This window comes from Crinia signifera, chromosome 6 (assembly GCF_055691185.1).
Source record: "Crinia signifera chromosome 6, ASM5569118v1, whole genome shotgun sequence".
Lineage (NCBI taxonomy): Eukaryota > Metazoa > Chordata > Amphibia > Anura > Myobatrachidae > Crinia > Crinia signifera.
The window spans coordinates 65,077,162-65,104,182 of record NC_139222.1 but is presented as its reverse complement, the minus strand read 5'-3'; the positions used below and the strand labels follow the sequence as shown (position 1 = coordinate 65,104,182).

General features: G+C 44.3%; 1 protein-coding gene across 2 annotated transcripts in view; it reads right to left on the bottom strand.

Moving 5' to 3' along the window:
- CALY (calcyon neuron specific vesicular protein) overlaps nt 1–27,021 on the bottom strand; it is a 43,211-nt gene that overhangs the window by 2,077 nt on the left and 14,113 nt on the right. For both annotated transcript variants that reach the window (XM_083146161.1, XM_083146160.1), the window contains exons 2-4: nt 20,347–20,483; nt 10,663–10,782; nt 4,334–4,447 (exon numbers count right to left, since the gene is read on the bottom strand). In XM_083146161.1, coding sequence (XP_083002287.1) covers nt 4,334–4,447; nt 10,663–10,782; nt 20,347–20,469 — 357 coding nt within the window. In that variant the 5' untranslated portion in view covers nt 20,470–20,483. The remainder of the gene's footprint in view (nt 1–4,333; nt 4,448–10,662; nt 10,783–20,346; nt 20,484–27,021) is intronic.

Here is a 27,021-nt window from a genome sequence, read left to right as displayed (position 1 = left end):
GGGGTGATTCCTGCAGGGAGGGTGATCGCTTCTACCTGTTCCTGTGTTAACCTCTAAGCACTTGGATGGCTGTCAGCTGTGCGGGGAACGCGGGAGTCGGGGGTCTTATTGGCACACTCTGGGTTTGTTTAGTTGTAGTGCTGCCATTGCAGCCTTGCTCCAGGCAACCTGCTGCTACTGCTGAGGGATGTGTTATCTGGTACTGAGAATGCCAGACCGAGAGATGCCCCTGTGGTGACACTCCTCCAGATGTGACTGTATTTTGGAGTGTGACAGCCTGCCAGTTTTGTGACTGTATTCCTGGGGTGTGACATTCCTCCAGCTGTATGAGAGTATTCCTGGGGTGTGATACTCCTCCAGATGTACAGGTCCTCCATCTATGTGAAAGACTTTCTAGTGTATTTGTGTGTGTGTGTGGGAGACAGTCCTGTAGTCGTGTGACAATCCTACAGCTCTGTGTCAGTTCTACTATGTGAGTGGCATTTGTTTGCCTACAATAGAGCCCCAAACCACCCTTTTAATACAAGGTGCACAGGTCTACTTGTCACTCACTGACACTTCCCAGGTCACCCAGCAGGTGTACTCATTACTCACTAACACATTTTCAAGAATCTAACTTGTGCATCTGTGAAGAGATCTGGAAAACGTGCACTGTGAGGACCAACTTTGGGAACCACGGATATGGACCAACTTTGGGAACCACGGATATGGATATCTGTAGGAGACACTCTAGCACCGGCCCTGCACCCAGCCACAGTTGTTCATTTTCAGTCCCTTAAATATGACAAAATATACTCTATGGCCCGCAGTACGAAGTTGTTCTCAAAATGGGCAAAACCATATGCACTGCAGGTGGGGCAGATGTAACGTGTAGAGAGAGTTAGATTTGGGCGAGATATTTTGTTTCTGTGCAGGGTAAATACTGGCTGCATTATTTTTACACTGCAATTTAGATTTTAGTTTCAACACACCCCACCCAAATATTACTCTCTGTGCTCGTTAACATCTGCCCCACCTGCAGTGCACATGGTTTTGGCCATTTTGAGAAAAATGTGGGTACTTGTGTAGTTTCACGGCGGCAGCTTACGCTACGTTTGAAGCTACGTTATCAGCGTAGCCCAACGGCTGCCTTACTTGTGTAGTTTCACGGTGGCAGCCTAAGCTACATTATCAGCGTAGGCTGCCGCCGTGAAACTACACAAGTAACTACCGTACTGTTGCCGGGAACTGCATCTCTGTTCCCGGTGTCCCTGGCAAGCCTAGTCAGCGCCTCTCTCACACCACCGGCACCAGCATGATCCACTCTCTTTGGCGGAGAGGGGATCATGCTGGTGCCGGTGGAGAGCCACTCCATCTGTTTGATACGCAGGAGCGTCTCAGACGCTCCAGCAATGAGATGCTCCTGCGTCTGAGTAGCTATTGCGGCAGGGTACATCAACCCGACAGGGTTAGGGGTTCTGTAGCGCGTGCGGCTCCTGTCCAAAGAGGGGGTGTGGGCGCAAGTGCGTCTCGTTCACAATGAAGGAGCCATTTGCCAGTGCTCCATGTTACATACTGGCAAATTCCTCCATTTGAAACCCCCACTATCCACGGCAGCCCAAAGCATGGGAGGCATTTGCCAGTGTTTCATGTTACATACTGGCAAATCCCTACTTTTCAAACCCCCACTATCTATGGCAGCCCTAAGCGTGGCGAGCGGACGTGTTATGCATCCTCCTGCATTCATACCCCCACTATCCACATTTGGTTTGGAGTTAATTTTATATAGTGTGGCAAGCACGAAGCGCGGCGAGCGCACATGGATTACATGTAAACTCTGGCAGAGGGCCTCAACCTGCTCGTCGGGAACAGCAAAGCCAAAGATCCTTGTAGGACTTCTTGGTGAAGACCACTGGCGAGTTTAGATTCAGTGCTTTTCAAAGCGTATTTTCCAATTCCTTAGTCACCTGTGCCCTCCGTGTCTCAGTACTCAACAAATTTCCCCAGTTCCGTTATCCCTCCATGTCAACTGATCCATCTTGGTCACAGCCGTGAAAACAGCGCCCCCAGACCTTACACATTGTTCTTCCTCTGTTAACCATGGTTACCGGCAAGGAAACACGTGCAGTTATCATTGTTTTGCACTAAACGGCTTCACAGGTAAGGATATTGCTGCGAGTAAGATTGCACCACAATCAACTATTTATCGGATCATTGAGAACTTCAAGGAAAGTGGTTTAATAGTTTTATAGAAGGCTTCAGGGCACCCAATTAACACACCGCAAGCAACAGCACCTAAAGTTGATTCAGCTGTGGGATCGGGTCCACCACCAGTGTAGAGGTTGCACAAGAATGGCAGCAGGCAGGAGTGAGGGCATCTGCATGCTCAGTGAGGCAAAGACATTTGAAGGATGGCCTGGTGTCAAGAAGGGCAGCAAAGAAGCCACTTTTCTTAAGGAAAAACATCAAGGTCAGACTGATGATCTGTAATAAGTACATAAAGGTATCTCAAGTAGAGTCAGTTTAGGAGTATCTTCTACACCAGAGGGAGGACAAGGACCAACGGCAACTTTCAATGAATACCAGGTTTCATTTGAGTGCCATCAGCTATACGGAGTCCTAACCTACCATCTAGTACGAGGTTACCCTTACACTTTTTTTTATTGTCTATATTTTATTTTGTTACATACATCTTTTGATATATTGCACCATGGAGTACTCTGGTTCTATTCCTCCATATATGGACATAAACATGACGACCTAAAAGAAACCGAGATAAGCCAAAGTGTGAGCACTTTTCTAATGTAAGAGACCCCCTGTTTACGGTGTATATTGTGAACATCCCTTCACAGAAGATACCTTTATGGGTTTATATGCACTTATTTTCGTGTAAGCAACACGTATGCAAATTGCCTCTTTGGGAGTCAAACCATTGGAGAGAGACATCTGTCTCCTCAGGTGGACCGTCACCTATAGGGGATATCATCACGTACTGTATTTCCAAACACAACGGTACGGATTATATTTCAAATCCCTTTCTTTTGGGTACTTGGATACATGAGGATATCCGACTGTGATCTTAAGAACACCTTTCTTCTCCAAAAAAAAAAGATCTATTTGTTGATTCCTGCGCAAGACATTTACTTTTCCTTGTTCAATACATTATATGTTCACCAGTAATTGTAGTACTGGTCTAGTTTAAGTGGTGACCTGCAGCAGAGGTAGTGCCGTATCTTCAGAATCCCCTCTTTTTTGTTTATACAGGGAGTGCTGCCTTGCATCTTGGGATGGGGGGTAGGTTTAGGCACTAGTGGGGGACTTATGGTTGGGCTTCAAGGAGCGGAAGATTAGAGTTAGGCTGTGGGGATGGGAGGTTAAAGTTAGGCTGTGGAAGAGGGCAGATTTAGGTTGTAGAGGTTAAGTTTAGACACTAGCGGGAAGGTTTGGATCAGGCTTTGTGTGTGTGTGTATGTGGGGGGAGGGGTAGGGTTAGATTTTTATGGCGCCCCTGTTGACATTCTCTGTATCACAATGCCAGGGTCAGGTCTTTTGTATGTATCCCCTTCTCTGCTGTAGTGGAGATGGTCTGCCCACTTGTTGCTCTCCAGTTGACTCCACCTTATAGGAATCATGTGGCTGAAGGGATAACCTACAGGTACTTATGTATTATCTGTGTGCCTGATTTTTTGATTGTATGCCTTAACTTAAGGCATACAATCAGATGCGATGGACCCAATTTTTCGGAAAAATCGGGTCGATCGCATCGCATGCAACCAAATCGCATGCGAGGTGATGGACCCGATTTTTACATTGGATCCAATGTTAAATGGTCCCTGAGACCCGATTTTACATTGGGTCCAATGTTAAATGCCCCCCCCCCAGACCCCATTTTCTATTGTATACCCACCCTGTTCATACCCCCACTATCCAAGTGGGCATGGAGTTGATTTCATTTAGTGTGGCGAGCGCAGAGTGGCGAGCGGATTACTTAACATGTATTCCGCGTCCCCTCGCCAGGCATCGGGCGATTTGATTGCATGCGATGGACCCGATTTTTCCGACCCGATCAAAAAAATCGGGCGCCCAGATATTACATAAGTACCAACCTACATTTTGCCACCAGGCAACACTCTCAACCAGCTCCATAAACTCATAGTTCTGCCTGGAACTCATATTCAAACTCTCGCTCCCCACACTACCCCATCTCCTATTCCAGACCTCAAAGTATACTTACTTTACTCTATTGAATTGTGATTTGTTTGTTACTTGCATCTATGCATGTATTAGACTTCCCTTTTGTACATATGTATTAATTGTTTTGTTGCTATGTGGCATCATACAAACAAAAATATACCTTGAAGATGAATCCCTCAGGACAGGTGAGCTGTTCATACCACAAAGCCTTGTACATAACCAGCATCAGAAGACAAGCAAGGAACACCATGGTGATCAGGATCAGGCCAGTCAGCTGTGGGAGTCCGAGAAACAATTTAAACTCAATATAACTGGTCACTACAAGAGACAGTATTAGTATATATAGAAAATATATATAATTGCATAAGGACACTGTTAATCCCCCGGGTGATCCACTAATAGCAGCACGCAACTCCGTTTATTACAAAGTCTCTAAATATCTGGATATGTACTTCCAACCTGTCATCCAGACACAAAGAACATATCTAAAAGACACCACATCACTTATCCTGAAGATACAATTCTTACCATTGATACCAAACAGCTGGATGTACACACTAGACGTCATCAGCCTCTACACCAATATGCGGCATGGAGCTGGTGTAGAGGCAGCTTGCAGGCTTCTATCATCGAGCCCTCAATATACTGGTCCGGACTCTAGTTTTTTCCTTTAACTTCTGACGTTGACACTCACCCATAGTTACTTTCTTTTTGATAGCACATGGTATCTGCAACGCCGGGGCTGCGTAGCTCCGGCTTTAAGCTAATAGTTAAATGTTTATTTCATTGGAAAGTACCATAAAATATATAGTAGAAGCCCAGCAGATAAGGACAAAAGTCCCTCTGATCGACGGGACCAGCACACACTAAGTTCTTAGTGAAGAAAGATGATTTATTGAAGCATGTTGTCAAGCAATAAGAGATGAGCCAATATACTTCACAGTGACTGGGCTTCAAAAGGGCATCTTGCCCTTTTGAAGAAGGTAGATAACTACCGAAACGGCCCGTCAGTGCTACTATTGCATACTGCTTTGCTGCTGTCTTCAGCCTGCTGCCAGTCACACATATGGTGTGTCAACCTTCCCCTCACTCATCTATCCTGCGGGGTGCGGCAACTGAAAGCCTTGGATTAGAAGCCTGAAGTGTGTCCTGCTGCTCAGCCACTGTGTCAGTCCTTCCGAACGAAACACGCACGCACTTGGGGGAAAGGGGGCAGAGCTACGCAGGACTTGAATGGGTGGAGCTACATGGGTCCCGAAAGGGACGGGGCTATGAGTGACAGGCGAGACTCCTGCTGTGCTGCCTGAGCAAAAGGAAAAAGAGAAGCTGCCTGCTGCCATTGCAGGGCCACCCACAGTGAGATTGCACTCTGTGGGTGTTTCTAATGTTAGAGTAAGTGCTTAGTGTGTGTATATATATAGGGTGGGTTGTTAGGGTTCAGGATACAAGGGTAAGGATTAGGCTACAGGGGTAGGGAGGGTTACGGACCACGTCAGTGTGATAGAGCGCAGGCCATGGGCTGAGGGAGCGTGTCAGTGTGATAGAGCGCAGGGTGATAGAGTGTGTCAGTGTGATAAAGCGCAGGGTGAGGGAGCACGCCAGTGTGATAGAGCGCAGGCCATGGGCTTAGGGACCACATCAGTGTGATAGAGTGCAGGCCATGGGCTGAGGGAGTACGTCCGTGTGATAGAGCGCAGGCCATGGGCGTGCGTCAGTGTGATAGAGTGCAGGGTGAGGGAGTGCTTCGGTGTGATAGAGCGCAGGCCACAGGCTGAGGGAGTGCATCAGGGTGATAAAACACAGGGTGAGGGAGTGCATCAGTGTGATAGAGCGCAGGGTGAGGGAGCAAGTCCATGTGATAGAGCGCAGGCCATGGACTGAGGGAGTGCATCAGTGTGATAGAGCACAGGCCACAGGGTGAGGGAGTGCGTCAGTGTGATAGAGCGCAGGGTGAGGGAGTGCTTAGGTGTGATGGAGCACAGGCCACAGGGTGAGGGAGTGCATCAGTGTGATAGAGCGCAGGGTAAGGGAGCGCATTGGTGTTACAGTATAGAGCACAGGCCGCAGGGTAAAGGAGTGCACCAGTGTGATAGTGCCCAAGCCGTGGGGGGAGGGAGGGTTTAAGTGCAAAAAAACACAGGCCGCAGTGTGTCTAGTTTATGTTCCAACAAAAGGGGGGTTGATGGCGTTTGAGGAGGTGTGTATGGGGCCCCAAAAATTCTGTTGCCGGCCCTGCACGTAACTACTGCAATATATATATACGAGTGCTACAGTGATTGTTTTATATACATACTATGGGAAAGTATATGGCAGTGGGTGACAGTATAACTCACTCCTACACAGGTAAAAGATAATAAATTAAATGGCCACTGATGTATATTACCAAATTTGTGGTCTACGTAATACATTGTGGTCTGTATTACATGGGCAAAAATAAATGGCAGTTCAAAATCAGAATGGCCCAGCACCGTATGGCCATTAGAACGGTATTACAGACGGGAACCGGGGAACAACTGGTGGCGAGGCACTTTGCTGAGAGAAGAAACATGGCATGGCCAAACTGAATCACAAAATCATAGACCATGTGCACATATCAATTCGTGGGGGGGGACCGTGCCAAGCAACTTCTACAATTGGAATCCAAGGTTCTTAATGATAATTTGGGTCTCATTAATTTCTTATAACGGGGTTTGGGATACTTCTGAAATTAACTACATGGGCCAAGGTGCCTTGGATATAGTAGAGGCAGCATAGATGTGGAGACATTAGATGTCCATTTATCATGCATTTTTTTAAAGGTCCCCTTTGCTCACTTCTGCATGCCCAGGAAGGTATCCATTTATGATTTAAGTGGAAGGCTATTGACAGAATCTAGCCATTATACTGTAAAAGGCATGCAATAATTGTATTGTTGATTGTTATGCAGGTTGTCACAGTATCAGCCAACTCGGCCCATCAGGGCAAAGCTGACTCACCTTAAAGAATTCTCTTTTAAAACATACATTCTTTATGGAGTTCATGAGTGTTACACTTGCCAAAATGGTGTCTGGGTCCAGCGGGTGACGCGGCCGAGGACGCAGATCGTCACTTAAGGTGGAGATGACGAGAACTTCCGGTCGATGGCTGGTGGTGGGTCCTGGCTGCATGGCCCGACTGGACACAGATGGGAGGCGGGAACAAATCAGATGGATATTCAAAGCTGCATGCAAGCGGCATTGCATTTCCATCCATCTCTGAATAAGGCACTTAGTTCCAGTATATTGAGCGGAAGCTTCAATTCCTATCTGGATCATAATGTTTCAAAGCCCCCATCGATTGGACCTTGGAGACTCCATTTATCAGGACAACCAACAAATCCTGGATAAGGGAACTCCTGCCCTTATTCGGATTTACCAACAGAATCCACATCTGAAAGTCCGTTCCATTTCATTTGCAAAATAACAGACTGAGCTGAAAGTCGATGGCTGGAGTGCAGTCAACTCTTTCGAATGTTTATTTGAAACACCCTGGAATGAAACCTTGCTGCTTTTAATGAGAACATAATCTTTCCTAACCTAGAACTGATGGGATTCTGACCTTCAAAATCCTACGGACTAGAGATTGTGAATGTTTCTTATCTATTCTGCTGGTAGAAAAACTCTGCCAAGCTGGGTATTGAATCTAAAAGTAATGAGGCCTAAAAATGTTCTGCACCAACTGAAAATCATTTTGCACTTCTTCCAGTTGATAATCCAGCCATGATACTGTAGAGTTTCCCTGCCCTTAGCGGATCTGCTGAAACTTGTAATCTGAATCGGTAACATGGCAACACCTTGTTTGACTCCGTTCCATTTATAATGGATCAGTCTACCCTCAATTTTGTAATTAACTCCTTTAATTTTAAAATGGATCTGCCACCTGGTTTTTGGAACAAAAAGAGATCTGAATAAAATTCTGTTATCCTTTGGTGAACTGGTACTGGGGCCCTTGAGTCTTTACTGCCTGCTTTAACATTAGACACTTCTCTCTGTTCTTAGAAACACTGTAATGTATGTCATACTTGCCTACTTTTGAAAACTAGTTTCAGGGAGATTATAGTTGGTAATAGAATTTTGCACAGCGCCCCATTGAGGAGGCGTGTCATGCTCCACCCACAGGGCGTGTCTAATTCCATATATGGAGAGATTTTGAAAAGAGATTGTGAATGTGGCACATAGAAGCGTGGGTGCGTACTACTACATCTGAGAGGAATCTTTTAACATGACTTATATACAAATGTAGATGAGCCCCAAAGCAGTTAGTAAGAGCTACTATACTTGCTAAAGTGCTGGGAAACGGTGCTGATGATGCAATGTAAATGTATCTATCTTTTATTCCTTTTTTTCCCCAAAAATGTAACAGTGTAATGTGGGCTAGGTGAAATGAGGGAGATTGCTTGACTAATGAGGGAGAGAGGGAGATTGCTGCTATTTCAGGGAGTCTCCTGCAGAATGCAGGAGGGTAGGCAACTATAATGTACATACCATCATGTATTCAGATAAAGCCAGAAGGGGTACTAATTATCCAGGCCAATGTCTTTTGGACCCTAGTCCTCCCCTCGTTACCTGGCAGGAGCTGCAGCAGCTCTTCTCCTCAACCCAGCATATGTGGCTGTGTGCTGGGATGCAATGTGGACTGTAAGGTGCTTCAATTAAAAAAAATTCTGTAATTTAATTTAACGGTGCATGGCCACGCCTTTCATGCCCGCCACTGTTTCTGCATTATGAATAAATGTAAAAAACTACTAAACCCAATCAGTGTACTGTATGTATCTTAGACTATCTTGGGCACTGACTGAAAAATAGATTAATTCTGATTAGATGCAAAAGATGATAATTCCTCTCGCACCACCATACAGTGGCTATAGAAAATGCAAAGGAGCTAACACAGGCTGGTTCTTCCACAAGACCGGCAGGGACCTCTGACTAGTCGCCACTCATGAGCAACTTAGTACAACTGGAACAAAATGAATGCTAATCTTCCTTTCCTGAACTTCACCTTAGAAGTACTACCCTTTACGTAATCTTATCAGCAAGGGAAATTCTTAAAAACACTAATATATATTTTATATACACTGTATATACACTATACATTAATATACACTGAAATTAAACACCGTAAATACAGAAACATACATTCTATATTTGAGTAAAAAATAGTTTTCTTGTCACTAACTAATCCAAGTGGTGAAATGGACTATGAAAGAAGTGTGGAAGAGAAAAGCTCCCCAGCTGTCATCATTAGGTCCTCTTTAGGTTGCTGCAATTTCTGCAGGGCTGCTTGATCAGCCTGAAGTCTTACCCCAATGTGTTACCTTCTTAGGTAAGGTAGGCACTGGGAGCACCCACTCCAACTCTCATCTTCTCAATAGGGATAGAGAGGAGGGTATTCTAATCTGGATTCACTTCCTGCTGCCAGCCTACATCAGCTGTAATGACCAGAAGCTATTACCTAGAGCAGTGGTCAGGGAACAGGGGTACATTACCCCAAATGTGGTAAAAAGGAAATTCTTGGGGGTAATGGATGGTTGCGCTGCCAAGACACAGCTGGGCATGCATATGAATCTATATATATGTTTCGGCAGCGCGACCGTCCATTACCCCCAGGAATTTCATTTAATTGAATATAGCATCTATATATAGACTATATGCATGCCCGGTTGTGTGTGTTACAGTACTGTAGTTTACAAGGACCTGACATGCAGTGCGTCAGACCCTTTTGTATAACAAGCTTCGCTGCTTGATTCCCCGGGCCCTGCCTCCAAGTCCGCCCGCTTCTTCAGTAGAGTTGACTTGTTGCTGCGCCATCTCGGCAGTGCACAGTCTGTACTGCCCAGCGTGGCACTGAGTTTCTTTGCCAAGTTATAGGCCCCTGTCAAGGTATACCCATCTCTAGTCTAAGGAAAAAAAATTTGCACAGACTGTCACTATATCATCTGAAATGCTGACACTAATAGTTGCCTGTACGTCACATTATCAATGGCTATACCACACACAGCCTGGCAGCCATTGATGATGATGATGATTATTAACATATATGGCTGTGTGTGGTACAAATTTTGTATCCTCACTTTCTGCCATGCTGTGTACATTACTAGCAGGATATATTATCAATTTCTGGGGGTACAGTGTGTATTACCATTATATGATTTCCTTCCTTTTAAATCAAGGGGGTAACGTCGGCGTATCTAAATATATTGTGGGGTAAAATGTAAAAAAGTTCCCTGACCCTTGACCTAGAGTGTTACAACAGAGCCAGTGCTGCTCTCCTCAGCACCCTTTCCCAGTACTGTTCTTATCGCCAGAGAGCCAGCAGCCTAGTACCAGCTCAGCAGTAGCATATAACCAATGTATGTAGAAATAGCAGTTTGGCTAAGTGAATGCTGTCATTTTGAAAATAAATACACAAAAAAACCAGAGGCTTACTTCCTAGTCTACTGGTAAACTTCAAAATGATAAGTTTTCTTTGTACCTTAACTTTTTCGGAGACCTCATCATATAGGTTAATGTTCAGCCGCTTTATCCCTGGCACATGCATCTTCCTCTTCTTCTTTTGCTGGAGTTGATACTCTGTCCGTGTCTTTACAATCAGCTTGTAAAAGAGAAAGAAGGGGCCAATATATTGTAAGAATTTATTAAAAGGATACTGAACACAGTCTTTCAAAAGCATCATAGAAGTAAAAGGCAATGGAAGCATGGGGTCATTAATTGATGTCTCTGGGGTAAATTTACTAAGATGGGAGTCCTATTTCACATGGGGATGTTGCTATGGGCAACCAATCAGATTCTGTTTCTCATTTATTTAGCAACTTCTAGAAGATAATAGATAGTATCTGATTGGTTGCCCATAGCAACATCCGATGTGAAATAGAACTCCCATCTTAGTGAATTTCTACCTCTGTGCTTCATGCATGGGCATGTCCTGCGCTTCTTCACAGATGCCCCATCAAATCACATAATAATACCCAATTTACTGTGCCACGCCTAACTTCTGACAGCAGATACACAATGCGTCCAAAATGTTATTTTCATTTATTTTCTTCAAAGCGCTGAAACAAATTTTACTGTGTCATTCTTTGTCCGAAGCTGTAAAAATACACTGAGATTTTAATGTATATATTTAATACTCCTATTAAAGGAGGTTTACCTTGCAACTGTTTGCCGCCAAAACATTATGCCCCACAAGAAGGGGACTTGTTATGATTTACATAAAAGCTAACAATCATATAGGAGGAGTGTGAGTAAAGGTGCACAGGCCACAGCGATATCTGCATAATAGGCCACTATTAGAGTTCAGTAAACAAGAAGCCGTTACTGTAAATGAAACATAAGTTTGACAAAAATGAACTTATTGCAATGTACGATAAGATATAGATAAGGTTAGACAATAAGGATGCGTTTAGATGAGACCAATATACAGTGCAGATTTTTGGTCAAAGTTCAAAGTAATGTGTGGTAAAAATGAAACAGTGTCCAACATTACGTATACATATTCTACATACTAGGGTAGATGTAGTAAGAAGAGATAAAGCAGAAGGTGATAACACACTAGCCAATGTTTGAAAAATGACAATTAGGAGTTGATTGGCCATCGAGCAGGTGAGAGTCGGGGAGCGGCTGGGGTGGGGGGTCGTCTGGGGCACTGACATAGGTTCACCGGCCCTGGCTATATGCTCTGTGTTGCTTTTTATAAGCAGGCATATCATTAAAGTAAAAGGAACAATGGATGGTGCAAAATGCTGCAAGAGTACCTGTTTCAGTCTACTACAACGAGGCTTGAGCAACATGTTCTAAACAGTACAAGGCAAAACTATCCATGAGATGGTTTAAAAGCGTAACTAAATTGGGGATGCGGTCATTTGGTCTACTGCATTATGGTAGAAAGTCATTAGGTCGAATCCATTAGGTTGACATGCTAAAAGGTCGACATGACTCTAGGTCGACATGGGAAAAGGTCGACATGATTCTAGTTCGAAAGGTCATTAGTTCGACAGGTCATTAGTTCGACAAGGTCATTAGTTCGACATTGTCTATGTCGACATTCACAAGGTCGACATGGAGTTTTTCACTGTTTTTTGAGCCAACATGTGCCGACAGGCGGTATTTCATACCCTACCATCCACTAGGGCGTGGTGGGAGAATAAAATAGTGTGCCGAGCGTAGCAAGGCACCGTGCCCGACGCATCGCGAGCGCAGCGAGCGATGCGAGGGGATGCAGTGCACTTTAAACTGTGTCCATGTCGACTGTGTTGACATTCAGGTAAAAAAACAGTGAAAAACCCCATGTCGACCTTGTGAATGTCGACATAGACAATGTCGAACTAATGACCTTGTCGAACTAATGACCTGTCGAACTAATGACCTTTCGACCTAGAATCATGTCGACCTTTTCCCATGTCGACCTAGAATCATGTCGACCTTTTAGCATGTCGACCTAATGACTTTCTACCATAATGCAATAGACCAAATGATCCCAACCCCTAAATTGTTTTGTAATGATGACCCAGTGAGGATCAGTGGTAATATGTGTAAATTGCGATTCACATACGTCATCCTGCTAACCTGAAATACGGTGGGCAAAATCTGCTTTAAGGCCTGATTCAGAGTTGATAAGAAAATCTAAATCTTTCGCTAATGAGAAAAACCATTTGCACTGCAGTGGGGCAGTTGTAACATGTGCAGAGAGAGTTAGATTTGCATGGAGTGTGTACAAACTGAAATTATAATTGCAGTGTAAAAATAAAGCAGCCAGGGGGCGTGGCCTAGCGGGGGGCATGGCCTAGCTGCTGAAGGGAGAAGACGTGCCTGTCTTGGAGCTCCCTGTAAAAAGAGAAGAAAACCCACAGGCAACCCAAATAAACACCCCGGGTGCATCACCTATCTCTCCCCCGGTGCATCGGTTCCCTCTGGCAGAGTCTGCGGAGCCAGGGAGCTCTTTTAAGGGCTCTCGCGGGTTGCGGCCTGTCGGAGGCCCGAAGCCGGGACCTCGATTTTGGTCCATCAGACGCCGCCGGCGGGATCGCACACAGCTGCGGGGGGCGCTCAGCGGAGAGACGACAGGCCGGGGGGATCCCCGCCAAGGAGACGCTGGACGGGACCTGAGCCGCGGGGTGCCTGGAGCTTGACTGCACGCGCCGTCGGCTAGGCCGCATACGCACGCGGTGCACGGGGGCCGGCGCCGGACACCTGGAGGAGGTAGGAGGGGGACTCGGCGGGCAGCGCATCGCCTGATCGGAGGCGGCCCCAGCAGACAGCGTGTCACTGGCAGAAGCCGGTGACTCCTGTCTCCCACACACCTGACCCCCTTGCTGCAGCAGCGGCGCTGCTAACTGCCCCCCCTCCCCTGAGATTAAGAGCCAGGCACAGAGCTCCTGTTAGGAGACCTATGCAGAGACTCCCTCACTCTGGGAGTAAGTGAACAACCTCCCCCATAACAGCAACCAACAGTGGGGAGCCTGGTGGCAGAACAGGTGATCCTGGTCCCCATATACAGCCTATCCCCTACAGTACAATTCCCAACATAAGCAATAACAGCCCTGCAGAAGGGGGCTCCCACTTGTGCCCACAAGGGTAAACCAGAAAAGGTCACGCTGACAAGGCAATTACCACACCAGAGCCTAAAGTGTATTCAGACCCAGGGATCTGACCACCACGCTAACTATTGACTGCTGACTGAGCCCCTCTGATATATAATACAGCGCCTGTTCCCGAGAGCTGTCCGACCCTGCCCCGGCCTGCCCATTAGCCGACTACACGCGGTGCTACTGGACAATCCAACTAACCAGTGAGCCCTCTACTTGGAGCCCATATTACCCGTGGGCGACCTGTGCACCCGACTTTGAAATGATTTAAGCAAGCCACGCTGAGGGAACCAGGTGCTGAACCACTGAGATAATGTGACAAGAAAAAACAAAAAACAAAAAAAACAAAGTGTGTTCCGACCCATGTAGCTTCCACCCACATGACTAAACGCCGACGACATAAAATACGGGTGCAAACCCCTGCAAAATCATCCCACGCAGAAGCCTTTTGCACGCTTTTTGAACCCCTATCACAGATCCTAACACTCTCGCCTCAACTTCCCCTGCCCCAAGTGCGGCCATGGAAGGCACGGAGGCTCCGAGTTCTTCCAAATCAAAACCTACACCAACCTCAGAAACTACAGAACTCTCAACCATTCTATCCAGACTACAAGCAATTCCGACCAGGCAGGAAATGCAACAAGACCTGCTTTCCACGGAGAAAAGGCTCCAAGATTCAATACAGGTCCATATCGCCGCTCTGAAAACCGACATCACGCACATTGCGAACAGAGTGGAACAACTGGAAGAGCAAAATGAAGAGGTGGACTCGAGGCTTTCCGACCTCCACGATTTGGTTGCACGCCAGTCAAGATCCCTAATAGAGATGGGCCGCAAACTTGACGATATCGACAATAGGGGAAGAAGGAACAATCTGAGAGTCCGGGGCATCCCAGAGGATGTCTTACCCCCTAATTTAGAACATGCTCTGACCAAAATTTTTAATCAACTCACGAACGCTGACCCGGAATATCAGATCATATTCGATAGAGCTCATCGCGCTCTACGCCCCAGAGGTGCACCTACAGAACAACCTAGAGATATAATTTGTCGGCTTCATTACTTCCAGGACAAAGAAGAGATTCTTAAAGCGGCGAGATGCACTCAAGAACTAGACTTCAACGGCCAGAAAATCCAAATATTTCAGGACCTCTCTTGGTCCACACTGCAGCAGAGATGACTGCTCCGACCCATCACAGAGGCACTGAAGAAACAAGATATCAGATTCCGCTGGGGCTTCCCTATCAGCATACAAGTGACTCACAAGGGCACATCGGCAGTCCTACAAGACCCAGCAGGAGTAGCTGACTTTTGTGCAACACTGGGAATCCCCGCCCCACTACTGCCCAACTGGCTGGACCCGGCGGCACTTACTTCCCAACCCAAACCTCATAGAGAACGGTGGCATAGGGTCACAAGGGATCGTAAGAAGAAAACAGATCGCTCCGCGGCTGACAGGAATGGGTCAACAGCGACCGAGCGGCCCCACTGCCAGCCGAAAGATTCTGGTTTCGCTCCTGCAGACACGTGAATATAGACTATGTCTCTTCTCCTTAATGTTCTCATTTAACTTGCTATACAGTATGTACCTTGACTGTTATGTTTACAGCGTAGCTCATAGATGAGGCCCGGGGAGCACCGCACAGATCCCCTAGGGATTGGGGACGGCGCGACATGGTCCCATGGGAGGGCTGAGTAGCCTATAAGTTAGCGGTTAACTGTTATATTGGTTATTAAGACAGCTTTGCAATATTCTAGGCCAATGTGTTGAAAAACCCGTCCCCTATATTTTTAGAACTGGTCGCGACTTAGCAATATGTCAGAATTAACTGGTTGGGTTGAAAGTAACGTTACCTATATATATAGAAAAGTCACAATTGTTTACTTTGTTATCTAATTTACTATATGTTAAGGTGGTTCACCTTGGTTTCCCTCATTCCCCCAAGCTCTGCTGTACATTTTGAGATCATGGGCCCTTATTGGTTCCCCAGATCTGAAAAAGCAGAGGTTCCCCACCCTCATTCAATAGAATGGGTTGGGGATTTCTTGAAGTTCACGTTATTATATATTTCTTCCCTTATGTTACCCCGGCCCCACCTCCCACCCCCCCACCCCTTAACCGCGAAGAGGTAGTCACACAAAGAACACAGCCAAACCCTTAAACACCAACAAATGGCAAGCCTGAAGTTAATTTTCCTGAATGCCAAGGGCCTCAATATTCCTGAGAAAAGATCTAGACTGTTACACACAATGCACAACGAGAAGGCAGATGTGGTATTCCTACAAGAAACCCACTTCAAGAAAGGGAAGGCCCCGAAATTACACTCCTGTCATTACCCTCTTGGTTATTTTAATGACTACTCTGAATCCAAATCAAAAGGGGTTGCAATATTATTCGCCAAAAACACGCCTTTAACTGACACAACAGTGGCCCTTGTGGGAGACGGTCGGGGACTGTGCATAAAAACTACTATACACAATCAAGTGTTCACTTTTGTAAACCTGTACCTCCCTAACAAGGGCCAACTGCGTACACTGAAAATGGCACTGGAGTCAATAGAGCACACCATAGAAGGGGTACTGGTGGTAGGTGGTGATTTTAATTGGGCAGCAGAACCCACAATAGATTCAACTAGTGCCTCGACTTCCGCCTCAGCAAAAGACCTGAGAAGGTTCAAAATGCTAATACATGACTTCCAACTTATAGATACATGGAGGCTAATGCACCCCAAAGACCAGGATTACACCTTCTATTCACACCCTCACAACTCATACACACGCATCGACTACTTTTATTTAAATCACAGATCGTTAGACCTTTTGGCCAACACCTCTATAGGACAGATAGTGGGTTCAGATCACGCCCCCATAACGTTAGAGTTGTCATTACTACACCCCCCCACGCGCCACTGGCAATGGCGCTTCAATGAGCAATTCCTGCGTGAAGACGATTGTAGGAAACAAATAGAGGAAGCCATAGATGAATATATATCGCTGAATTCAAATGACGAAACGTCCCCAGTCACAATATGGGAAGCTCACAAATGCGTAATCCGAGGTAGGTGTATTAAAATAGGCTCCTACCTCAAAAAGAAAAAAACAGAATGTGGAGAGACCCTACTGGATAAAATTAAAAAACTAGAATTAATACATAAATCTTCTCTGACCCCAGATGTTCTTTTGGAACTGCAGAATGCTAGGACCGCTCTAAATAGCCTGTTAAATGAGGGCACCCGCGGAGCCTTCTGAAGCTGCCGCCATAGATACTTCAGATGGGGCAATAAACCAGGTAAACAACTGGCAAGGGCACTGCGGGCCCAAAGATCACTAACGTATATCACCGGGATGAAGGACTCCTCGGGTGCCCTCCATGCCAAAAACAACGAAATAGCAGAGATTTTCCAAAATTATTATACAGGCCTTTATAACCTATCCTCACAGGGGCCGCCACGAGATCAATTAGCACATGAGTCCAAAACTAGAACATACTTAAAAGACATAAGTTATCCTAAACTATCACCCGACGTAACGACAGCCTTAAATGACCCTTTTACGGAATCTGAGCTTCGACTAGCACTTAAAACTTCGCCCTCTGGTAAAAGTCCGGGCCCGGATAGCTTCACCATAACTTACTACAAAACGTTCCAAGACCGCCTGATCCCACTTCTTACAAAGGCCTGCAATGGGATTTCCCCGACATCCCCCTTCTCTGCTCAGTCCCTTGAAGCTCACATCACGGTCTTGCCAAAAGAAGGCAAAGACCCAGCCCTCCCCTCCAGCTACCGCCCCATCTCTCTCCTTAACGTCGATGTCAAGCTATATGCAAAATTGCTAGAAAACCGACTATCCCTGTTGATTCCACGCTTGGTACACCCTGACCAGGTGGGATTCGTACGTGGGAGTGAGGCGAGGAACAATACAACGAGAGTCATTGACCTGGTTGCATACGCCCAATCTGTTAAAATCCCGACCATGCTTCTTTCCACAGATGCCGAAAAGGCGTTTGACCGGGTAGACTGGACGTTTATGGGGGAGGTCCTCCGACATGCAGGAATAGGAGATCAATTCATAGGGAAAATCCTTGCACTATATCAATCACCAACGGCCCGAGTAAGAATCAATGGCATGCTGTCCAACTCTGTGCTAATTGCCAATGGGACCAGACAGGGGAGCCCATTGTCGCCTCTGCTTTATGTGATATGTATGGAGGCTCTGGCTAGGGCCATTAGAGCTAACCCAGACATAAGCGGCTTAGATATTGGAGGAGTGGATCATAGATTGGCACTCTTTGCTGACGACATGTTGGCAATTATCACTAAGCCTGCGATATCTCTTCCAAACATTATGAGAGAGTTTGCACGCTTTGGGAAATTATCCAATTTTAATATTAACTATACTAAGTGGTCGAACCAGAAGTTCTCTTGGATAGGTAGGATGAACATTATAAAAATGAACGTCTTACCCCGGTTCCTATACTTATTCCAGACTATCCCGCTAAATCTTCCGCTAAAATATATTGTGGAAATGCAAAGGGTCATTAGTCGATTTGTATGGGGAGGTAAGAAGCCCAGATTCAAACATAAATACTTATTCCGCAGGAAAGCACAAGGTGGTCAACAGCTCCCTTGGTTACAAGCATACCACCAGGCATCAACATTACATAGAATCTTAGACTGGTCAAGATCTGATTCCAATAAGAAACAGTGGGTAGAAATAGAAAAACACTCCTCAGGACTGGACTTACAGGTGACTCCCTGGCTCCCCAAAATAGCTCGTACAACACACCCGACGGTAGAGCCAACCTTAAATCTCTGGAAATCTGTACGATATAGATTAGGTCTCACCTCACCGGACACTTTACTCCTCCCAATAATTAACAACCCAGACTTTAGCCCAGGGACCTCAGGAAGTATAGCACGTAGATGGTATCGGGGAGGCCTATCCAGAATACGTGATCTGATAACAGGAGGCAATGTTAAATCCTTTAATGACTTAAAAGAGGACAAGACAATACTACAGTCAGATACATGGTTCTACTTTCAAGTAAGACATTTTATCCATTCACAAAGGAACACTTCCTCTCTTGCGAAAGGCCCTTACCCATTTGAGGTATTGTGCTCTCAAGCCTCAGAACCAACCCACACAGTGTCGACCATCTACAAACTAATAGTGCAGGCACACTCCACTGATACCCCCGCCTTTTGTGCGGCTTGGGACATGGACCTATCTCCAAGGGGCATACACATAAAATGGGAAAAACACTGCGAAAACATGTCCAGTTGCTCCACTAGCGTGGAAGTTGTGGAAACGCAATATAAACTGCGTATAGATGTCCGCCCCAGATCCACAGATTCTTCCCCTCGGTGTCCCCCATGTGCTGGAGATGCAAATCACAGAGAGGGACATTGATTCACATATGGTGGGATTGCCCGAAGATAGTGAAATTCTGGGAAAGTGTGATACGGATCTCATCGGAGATTCTGGGATTTCAAACACCAGAGACTCCCGACTTTTGGTTACTATCCCACACCACCATACCCTTTGCTAAATACAGACATTCACTCCTAGGGCATCTCAACAATGCAGCAAGAGCAGTGGTACCAGTACATTGGAGGTCAACATCCCCTCCGACCATTTGGGAGTGGCTCCAGAGAGTGGACTTTTATAGAGCAATGGAGGACATCTACTACTCTGTACTAGACAAGCAATCCGACTTCACGGCCACATGGCTAAAATGGCATGAGTTTCAGTCCTCAACCACGTATAAAAGTCATATACCAAACGCCCACTAACAGTGAAGTTCGGGGCCCCGGACGCAACGGGATACAAAACGGGGAAAAATTCTAAGCCAGTGTAAACTTTCAATCCATATAAAGTGTTTAGTATCCGTATCTCTTCGCAGGTTCCTACCCCTCTTAACTACCCCCCCCCCCCCACCACGACTCTCTCCTACACCACTCCCCTACCCCCTTCCCCCTAACTGTACCCCTTGTCTAGTTACGTAATGTGTTACAATACAAGATTTGACTGCTTAGTATGTTAAAGTTATTATAGAAACCTTTTTATTTCAGCATGTACTGGTGAAATCATAAGACAAAGTTTTAAATGTATAGTCAATATTCACTGCAATTGCTCCAGACAAGTTTTTTCTCAAATGTTGTAATGCCTTTTTTCTTATAATTGAAAATTATAAATAAAGAATATATAAAAAAAAAAAAATAAAGCAGCCAGTATTTACTCTGCACAGAGCAAAATATAATCCATCAAAATCTAACTCTCTCTGCACATGTTACATCAGCCCCACCTGCAGTGCACATGGTTTTGCCCAGTTGTGCGTTGTTTTGATTTCCTAACAAAGCTGATACAACCTACTAAAAACGGGACAAAGCAACTCCTTAATAGTAGCAATATTGCAGATAATTAAATTGCCTCATTTCTTTGAAGATATAAATATTACATACTGTATTTTATATGGATATGAGAATAAAATTGCTCTACTCCAATTTAATTGTATTCCTGAAAAGATGGCAATTTGTGAGATTGTGCACACAGTTTGCAATGTCTTTGGAAGGTACCTTGTCAGGAAAAGGTTGCTCCAGTTGGTTGACATCTAGAGGCGCTATTAAGGGTACCTCATCTTCATCCAGTCCTTGTTCATTATCCCCTTTCTCTGTTAGACTAGTCCCGAGCTGTACCATTGTGCCAGGCCCAGCTAAAGATTGGAAAAAACACAATAATGAAGGTATTGGATCAACTGCAGTTATGAAAGAAACACAGTACTCAACCATGTCTAATTATTATTATACAGGTACAAAATATAATCTTTACAAACAGCTCACAACAATTATGAGGATGCTAAACTTGCATTCTTTACTATTCATTAAACTACAAAATTTTATGCCAACGTTTGTAGTGTCTGTTTTTTTTTTCATAATACAATAGAAAACGTGTAATCCATTCCAAACCCTGCTTATCTTTTCATTTCTCAGTGTCTACCTACTTATTGTGTTCCTGTTCTATCAAGGACCTACATATCTTGTTGTCATTCACAACATCCCATCTGAAACTTATTTCCCGGTCTAGGAATAATGGGCCAAATGTACCAGGGAGGGGTATTGAAGTCTTTTTCCCAATTACAATTAGAGAATAATTTACCTAAGGATATGTTTTTAGATATCTTCAAGTAAGGAGTGCCTTGGCTCAATACAGTAGAGGTGATATGGTGCGCCCGGAAGAATCCCCATGTAAGAAGTTTCTTAAACAACTGGGAAAGGATAAACTGATGTCTAAAACATATGGCTTCCTCTGCTCATACTCACAAGCAGAGGAACTGGGGGCCTTACGGATTAAATGGGAGGACAATATCCCTCAGATAGACAAGATGAATTAGGTAGCGGCATTATCTGTTCCTAAATATACCACCAATTCAATGCGGATCCAGCAGATACAATTTAACATTGTACATAGGATCTATATAACGCCAGCAAAGTTTAAAAAGTTTGCTGGCGCTGTATCAGATAGATGCCCCAAATGTGGAGAAGGGGATGGCAAGTTCTGGCATTTGGTATGGACATGTCAAAATGTAAGTAGGTTTTGGGCAGAAATAATTAGCATCATGGAACAAATTGGAGTCCCTAAGAGCTATTTAAACTAAATTAATATGGTATTGGGGGTATGGAAGGAGGGTGGGTTATCACAAGATCTGAAACACTTGGCCAGGAATTTATCTGCCCTAGCGAAGGTGGTTATTGCTTGACATTGGATGGCGGTCAAGGGACCAGAAGAGTCATAGAATGGGTAAACTTTGTAAATTCTACCTATGGCCATGAAAGATATGTATATGCCATTTGAGCCAAGCTACAGAAATTCTATAGCATTTGGGGGCCTTGGAACCGATCAATATATTATTAAGTGTTGAACTATAATCGCTTTAGATAGGTAGGGTAATATATAGGCATTTGGAATTTGAGTATTGGAATTCACGGTTTGATATAGTGAACTTGTGCTAAGTATGTAGCGTATAGTTGATAATACTGTATATATAAAATTTGTTGCACAGAAATAGTAAATGTATGTAAAAGATTTGAATATAATATAGCCGTGGACACTGAGAATATAAAATTACGTATAATAATCACGGATGATGAATTTAAAAGAATCATTTAACTACTAACAAATAATACACGAAAGGTAGCACATTATGGTATATTCATAAATTAATTAATATTAAAAAAATAAAACTGTTTACAAATTTCATCCGACCCATTTAGCAACAGAATAAGTAAGGGGGATTGAACGGACGAGTAGCCTGTACTATAGGTAGGGTTAAGAAAGAGGGGAGGAGGCAGGACTATGTATGGGGGGGGGGGGAGTTAGATAATATAATGGGTTTTGCTGAGACCAAGGACTCAGAGTGTGTTTTGTCAGGTATAGTGTTGTCATGTATGTATCACTGTATTGTTATGTTTTAATGTCGTTGTGTAAGACTTTTGAAATAACTTGTGTGTTTTATTCATAATGATAAATATGTCTTTGTGTATGTGTTATTAAATATAAATAAAGACTCTGAAGAGTTTTCCTTTTTTTTTTTTATTCAGTTTTTAATATACAGCTTACAATGTTTAAGAGTATCAATAAAAACATACAAATATACATACAGTAGAACGACATTTTCAAATTTCGCAAAGAACACTGTCGCTTTCCTGAGCATTATAATTTCTATTTTTAACTCAAACTTAATCATAAACCTTAAAATTGTGGAATGACACACAAAAAAAAAAAAATAAAAAAAAAAAATTAAAAATATGAAAAATAAATGAAGATTTTAATATATAAAGAAAATAAAGATAATAAATGCCCTGGGGAATTTATATTTAAAAAAGGCAGTTAAGTGTCTCCCTTAGAGAAAGAGGACATAAATAAATATCAGAATAAATACTGCTCAAGTTGGGCACATTTTTTCCCACCAAATCGCAATTGCGTATAAACAAACAAAGGCTTCCAAATTTGAATACATTTTATGGATCTATTTTGTAAAAATGCTGAGATCTTCTCCATTGAGGCCACAAACCATATCCTATTTAACAATGCTTGAGAAGAAGGGGGATCCAGGCTTTTCCAATGTGATGCAATTAGACATCTTGCAGCACTTAATATCTGGGTTGCTAATTTTTCTGAAAGTGGTTCTAAATAAGCTATTAGATGTCCCAAAAGGAAAGACCATGGATCTCTAATTTCATTAGTTAGTAACATAACACTTTACTCAATAAACTCACCACTTTTTTCCAAAAAGCCTCAATTTTAGGACAAGTCCACCATATGTAGACTGAAGAGTTTTTCATTGCTCTATCAGACTGTCCACTAATCTGCAGCACAAAGCAGAGAGATCACAGCTACTCCTGTAAGCTTACTGATTCCCTTGCTTGCCTGTGATCTACAGTAACTGCCCTGCTCCCTTCACTCAGCTTGTAGGGACTGGTTTCTGCTGTGGGGATTGAAGGTTAAGTTGGGGCTTACTAAATTGTTCAAACTTCAAAAACTTCACCAAGCTTAATAAATGTGCTCCTATATGAGGGCAGAACTTACTTTAAGTTTCTACCTTGAATGGTACTGCTTTCCTAGCACGGCGCCCACGATCTAGATTGAATGTATGGGGCTGATATCTCAAGCATCTCATGCATCTTATGTGTTTTTGTGGCATAAAATGCATGAGATGATGCAATCGACGCGATCAACGTGATTTTTACATTGCAAGCATCTCATGCATCTTATGTGTTTGTGCGGCATAAGATGCATGAGATGATGCAATCGACAAGATTTTTACATTGGAATCAATGTAAAAAGGCCCCCAAACCCCAATTTTAATTGCTAACCCCCCTCATGGGTAAAATGGCCCCCCATTGTTAATGCCACCCCAGTATTGACGCCAACCCGAAGCGTGGCGAGCGTCGGCGGTATGCGTCCTCCGACCTTTTCATACCCCCACTATACACGTCGGCGTGGAGTTGATTCTATATAGTGTGGCAAGCGCAGCGAGCCACCGAGCCCGAAACATGGTGAGCGGACGCGGAATACATGTAAAGTAGTCCGCGTCCCCTCGCCACGCTTCGGGCTTGGTGGCTCGCCACACTTTATAAAATCAACTCCACACCGACGTGGATAGTGGGGGTATGAAAAGGTCGGAGGACGCGTACCGCCTCCCCTCGTGGGCTCGCTGCGCTCGCCACGCTTCAGGTTGGCGTTGATAGTGCTGGTGGCGTTAACAATGGTTATTGGGGGCTCACGATTTTTTATCTTATGGATGCATAAGATCCATGAGATTAAAAAATCGGGTCCATTGCGTTGATTGTATGCCTTAAGTATCTTAAACTTAAGACATACAATCAATGAGATGGGCGCCGTGCTAGGAAAGCAGTACCGTTTCTTTATACTTTGACAGCTGGAATATCCCAAACCTTGAATACGTGGGTAATGTATGACACTTACTTAATAATTCAGCCTCGAGTGCCCGTAACAGGTTCTTTGAATACACGATCCCAATGCCATGGACTAAACAAGCATTTAATATATCCACAAGCCAATACGATAAAAAACAGGTAAAGACAATTCAAAGAATAAAAACGACTGTTTGGAAGACCGGGACATTCAGCGGTAGAGATGAGATGTTCCAGACGCTGCTGGCAAAGCCACTCACTGTTCCTTGATGTAATTACCAGTCCTCCTAACAGAAACACTTGCCATGGTATAGGCGGTGTGGGCCTATACCACGGGAAGTGTTTCTGGACCCTTTGTTGGACAGTCCGTCCTTTCCAACTGTGCAAGAAGTGTTCTAGTCTGCCTCCTGGCTCAATAAAGGAAACACATTTGTGGTAGAGGTCTTTGTGGATGAATTGCAACATAAATGTCCCTTCCTGTAAAGGTGCACATACGCGGTACAATTATTAGATACAATATTGCATCACACCCAACAATTGTACAAAGTAAATATATTTTATAACATTATATCCAGTTGAGACACATTATTACAAACCTTTAGTGATCTCACTGAGATCAGTACAACAGCTTTGTGTCAATGGACCATGTATGATAGGCTTGGTTCCAACCTTGTAGAATCTCCAAACAACTTAGGTTACAGTAGAAATATGTATGTATTTTTGCCAATTTATAATAAATACCTAAGAAATCAGATGTACAGAAGTATTCACAGCCTTTGCTCAATACTTTGCTGATGCACATTTGGCAGCAATTATAGCCTCAAGTATTTTTTGAATATGATGCCACAAGCCTGGCACACCTACAGTATAGCTTTGGGCAGTTTTGCCCATTCCTCTTTCTCAAGCTCCACCAGGTTGTCCTGAAGCCACATCTTTGATATTTTGGCTGCGTGCTTGGAGTCGTTGTCTTGCTAAAAGATTAACAGTCCCCCAAACTTGAGGTCAAGCGCGCTCTGGAGAAGGTTTTCATCCATGATGTCTCTGTATATTGCTGCATTCATATTTCCCTCTATCTGGACTAGTCTCCCAGTTCCTGCTGCTGAAAAGCATCCCGTCAGCATGATGCTACCATCACCAAGCATCACTGTAGGAATGGTATTGGCCTGGTTTCCTCCAAACATGACCCCTGGCATTCATGACAGAGTTCAACTCCAGAAGGGCTGCCATGTGCTTTTTACTAAGGAGTGGCCTCCGTCTTGTCCTTCTGGAAGTTTCTCCTCCTGCTGTAGCTCTGACAGAGTAACCATTGGGTTGTTGGTCACCTCCCTGACTAGGGCCCTTCTCCCCTGATTGCTCAGTTTAGATGGCTGTCCAGCTCTAGGAAGAGTCCTAGTGGTTCCAAATCATATACGGATGTTGGATGTCACCGAGCTCATAGGGACCTTCAAAGCAGCAGATATTTTTCTGTTCCCTTCCCAAAATTTGTGCCTTAAGACAATACTGTCTCGGAGGTCTACAAACAATTCATTGCATTGAGACCTTATATAACCAGATGCGTGGCTTTCCAAATCATGTCCAATCAACTTAAAATTACCACAGGTAGATTCTAATTAAGCTGTAGGAACATCTCAAGGACATTCTGTGGAAATAGGATGCACCGGAGCTAAATTTTGAGCTTCATGTCAAAGGCTGTGAATACTTATTTCAATGTGATTTCTTATGTTTTTTTTTTTTTTTTTAAATAAATTAGCAACATTTTTTTCATGTTGTCATTATAGAGTATTGTGTGTAGAAATTTGAGATAAAAAAGGAATTTATTCCCTTTTGGAATAAGGCTGTAACATAAAATGTGGGCGGAGCCTGGGATACTTGCAAGGCTGATAAATTTGCAGCCTTGCTAGTCAACCAGAATAAGGTCCTAAGTGAAAGTATCAACTGGAGTACACTGATTGTTCCATCGTATCTTCCCCCAAAACACTTGCACAGTAAGACAGAGCGAGGGCCGCATAGGCTGGAGGGAATTTAAGAGCCTGTGAATTTGTTGTCCACAAGCAATGTACAGCAGAAGCACAGTGTTGCAAGTAAGGGGGTACGGCGTGGTACGGAGTACCTGTAAGAAATATGTTGCAGGTACGCAGTACCACTTACCCCTGATACACTGTCATTTCTATTTTCATTTTAAGTCTAAATATAATGCATCCGCAGCCCGCCCACCCAGCGTTATGATTGGTGCTGTATGCAGCTACCGGCTACTGCTGATTTAGCCTGTCACACTGACTGGCATCAGCAGCGCCGACAGCATGAAGAGCAGGCTCCACTATTGTAAGCACAAGCTGCCTGGCTCTACCCCAAGCAAGAGCCAACCCACCCCCAGTCATTCCCAGTTTCTCATTCCCTGTCTCCTGTGTCCACGCCTCTATTGTCATTTAATCACTCCTCTAGCTTTGTGTGACCACGCCCCCTGATGACACATGACCATGCCCATTTTTGGTGGAGGCTATCAGTACCACCAAGAAAAAAATTCTACTTGCACCACTGCAGAAGCATCTGTGTAAAGCCCTATGGAAATAGTAGTGGAGTGGCAGTTAGTTCTGTCAATCAGGTAGCAGGGGGGCGGCAGCCAGAGAGGGTTATATCAGTGATCAGAGACAGGAAGTGAGCCTCTTTGATTCTGGATCAGTCTGGAAGCAGAACGGCTAAATCTTGAAGCAGGATAAGTAACTTTTCAATTGCTCACATTCTCTCTCATGCCTCCTCATTCCTCCCTATACAGCTTGCTTTTTCTGTCTGTGTACCTTAACTGCTCCTGCTTACACA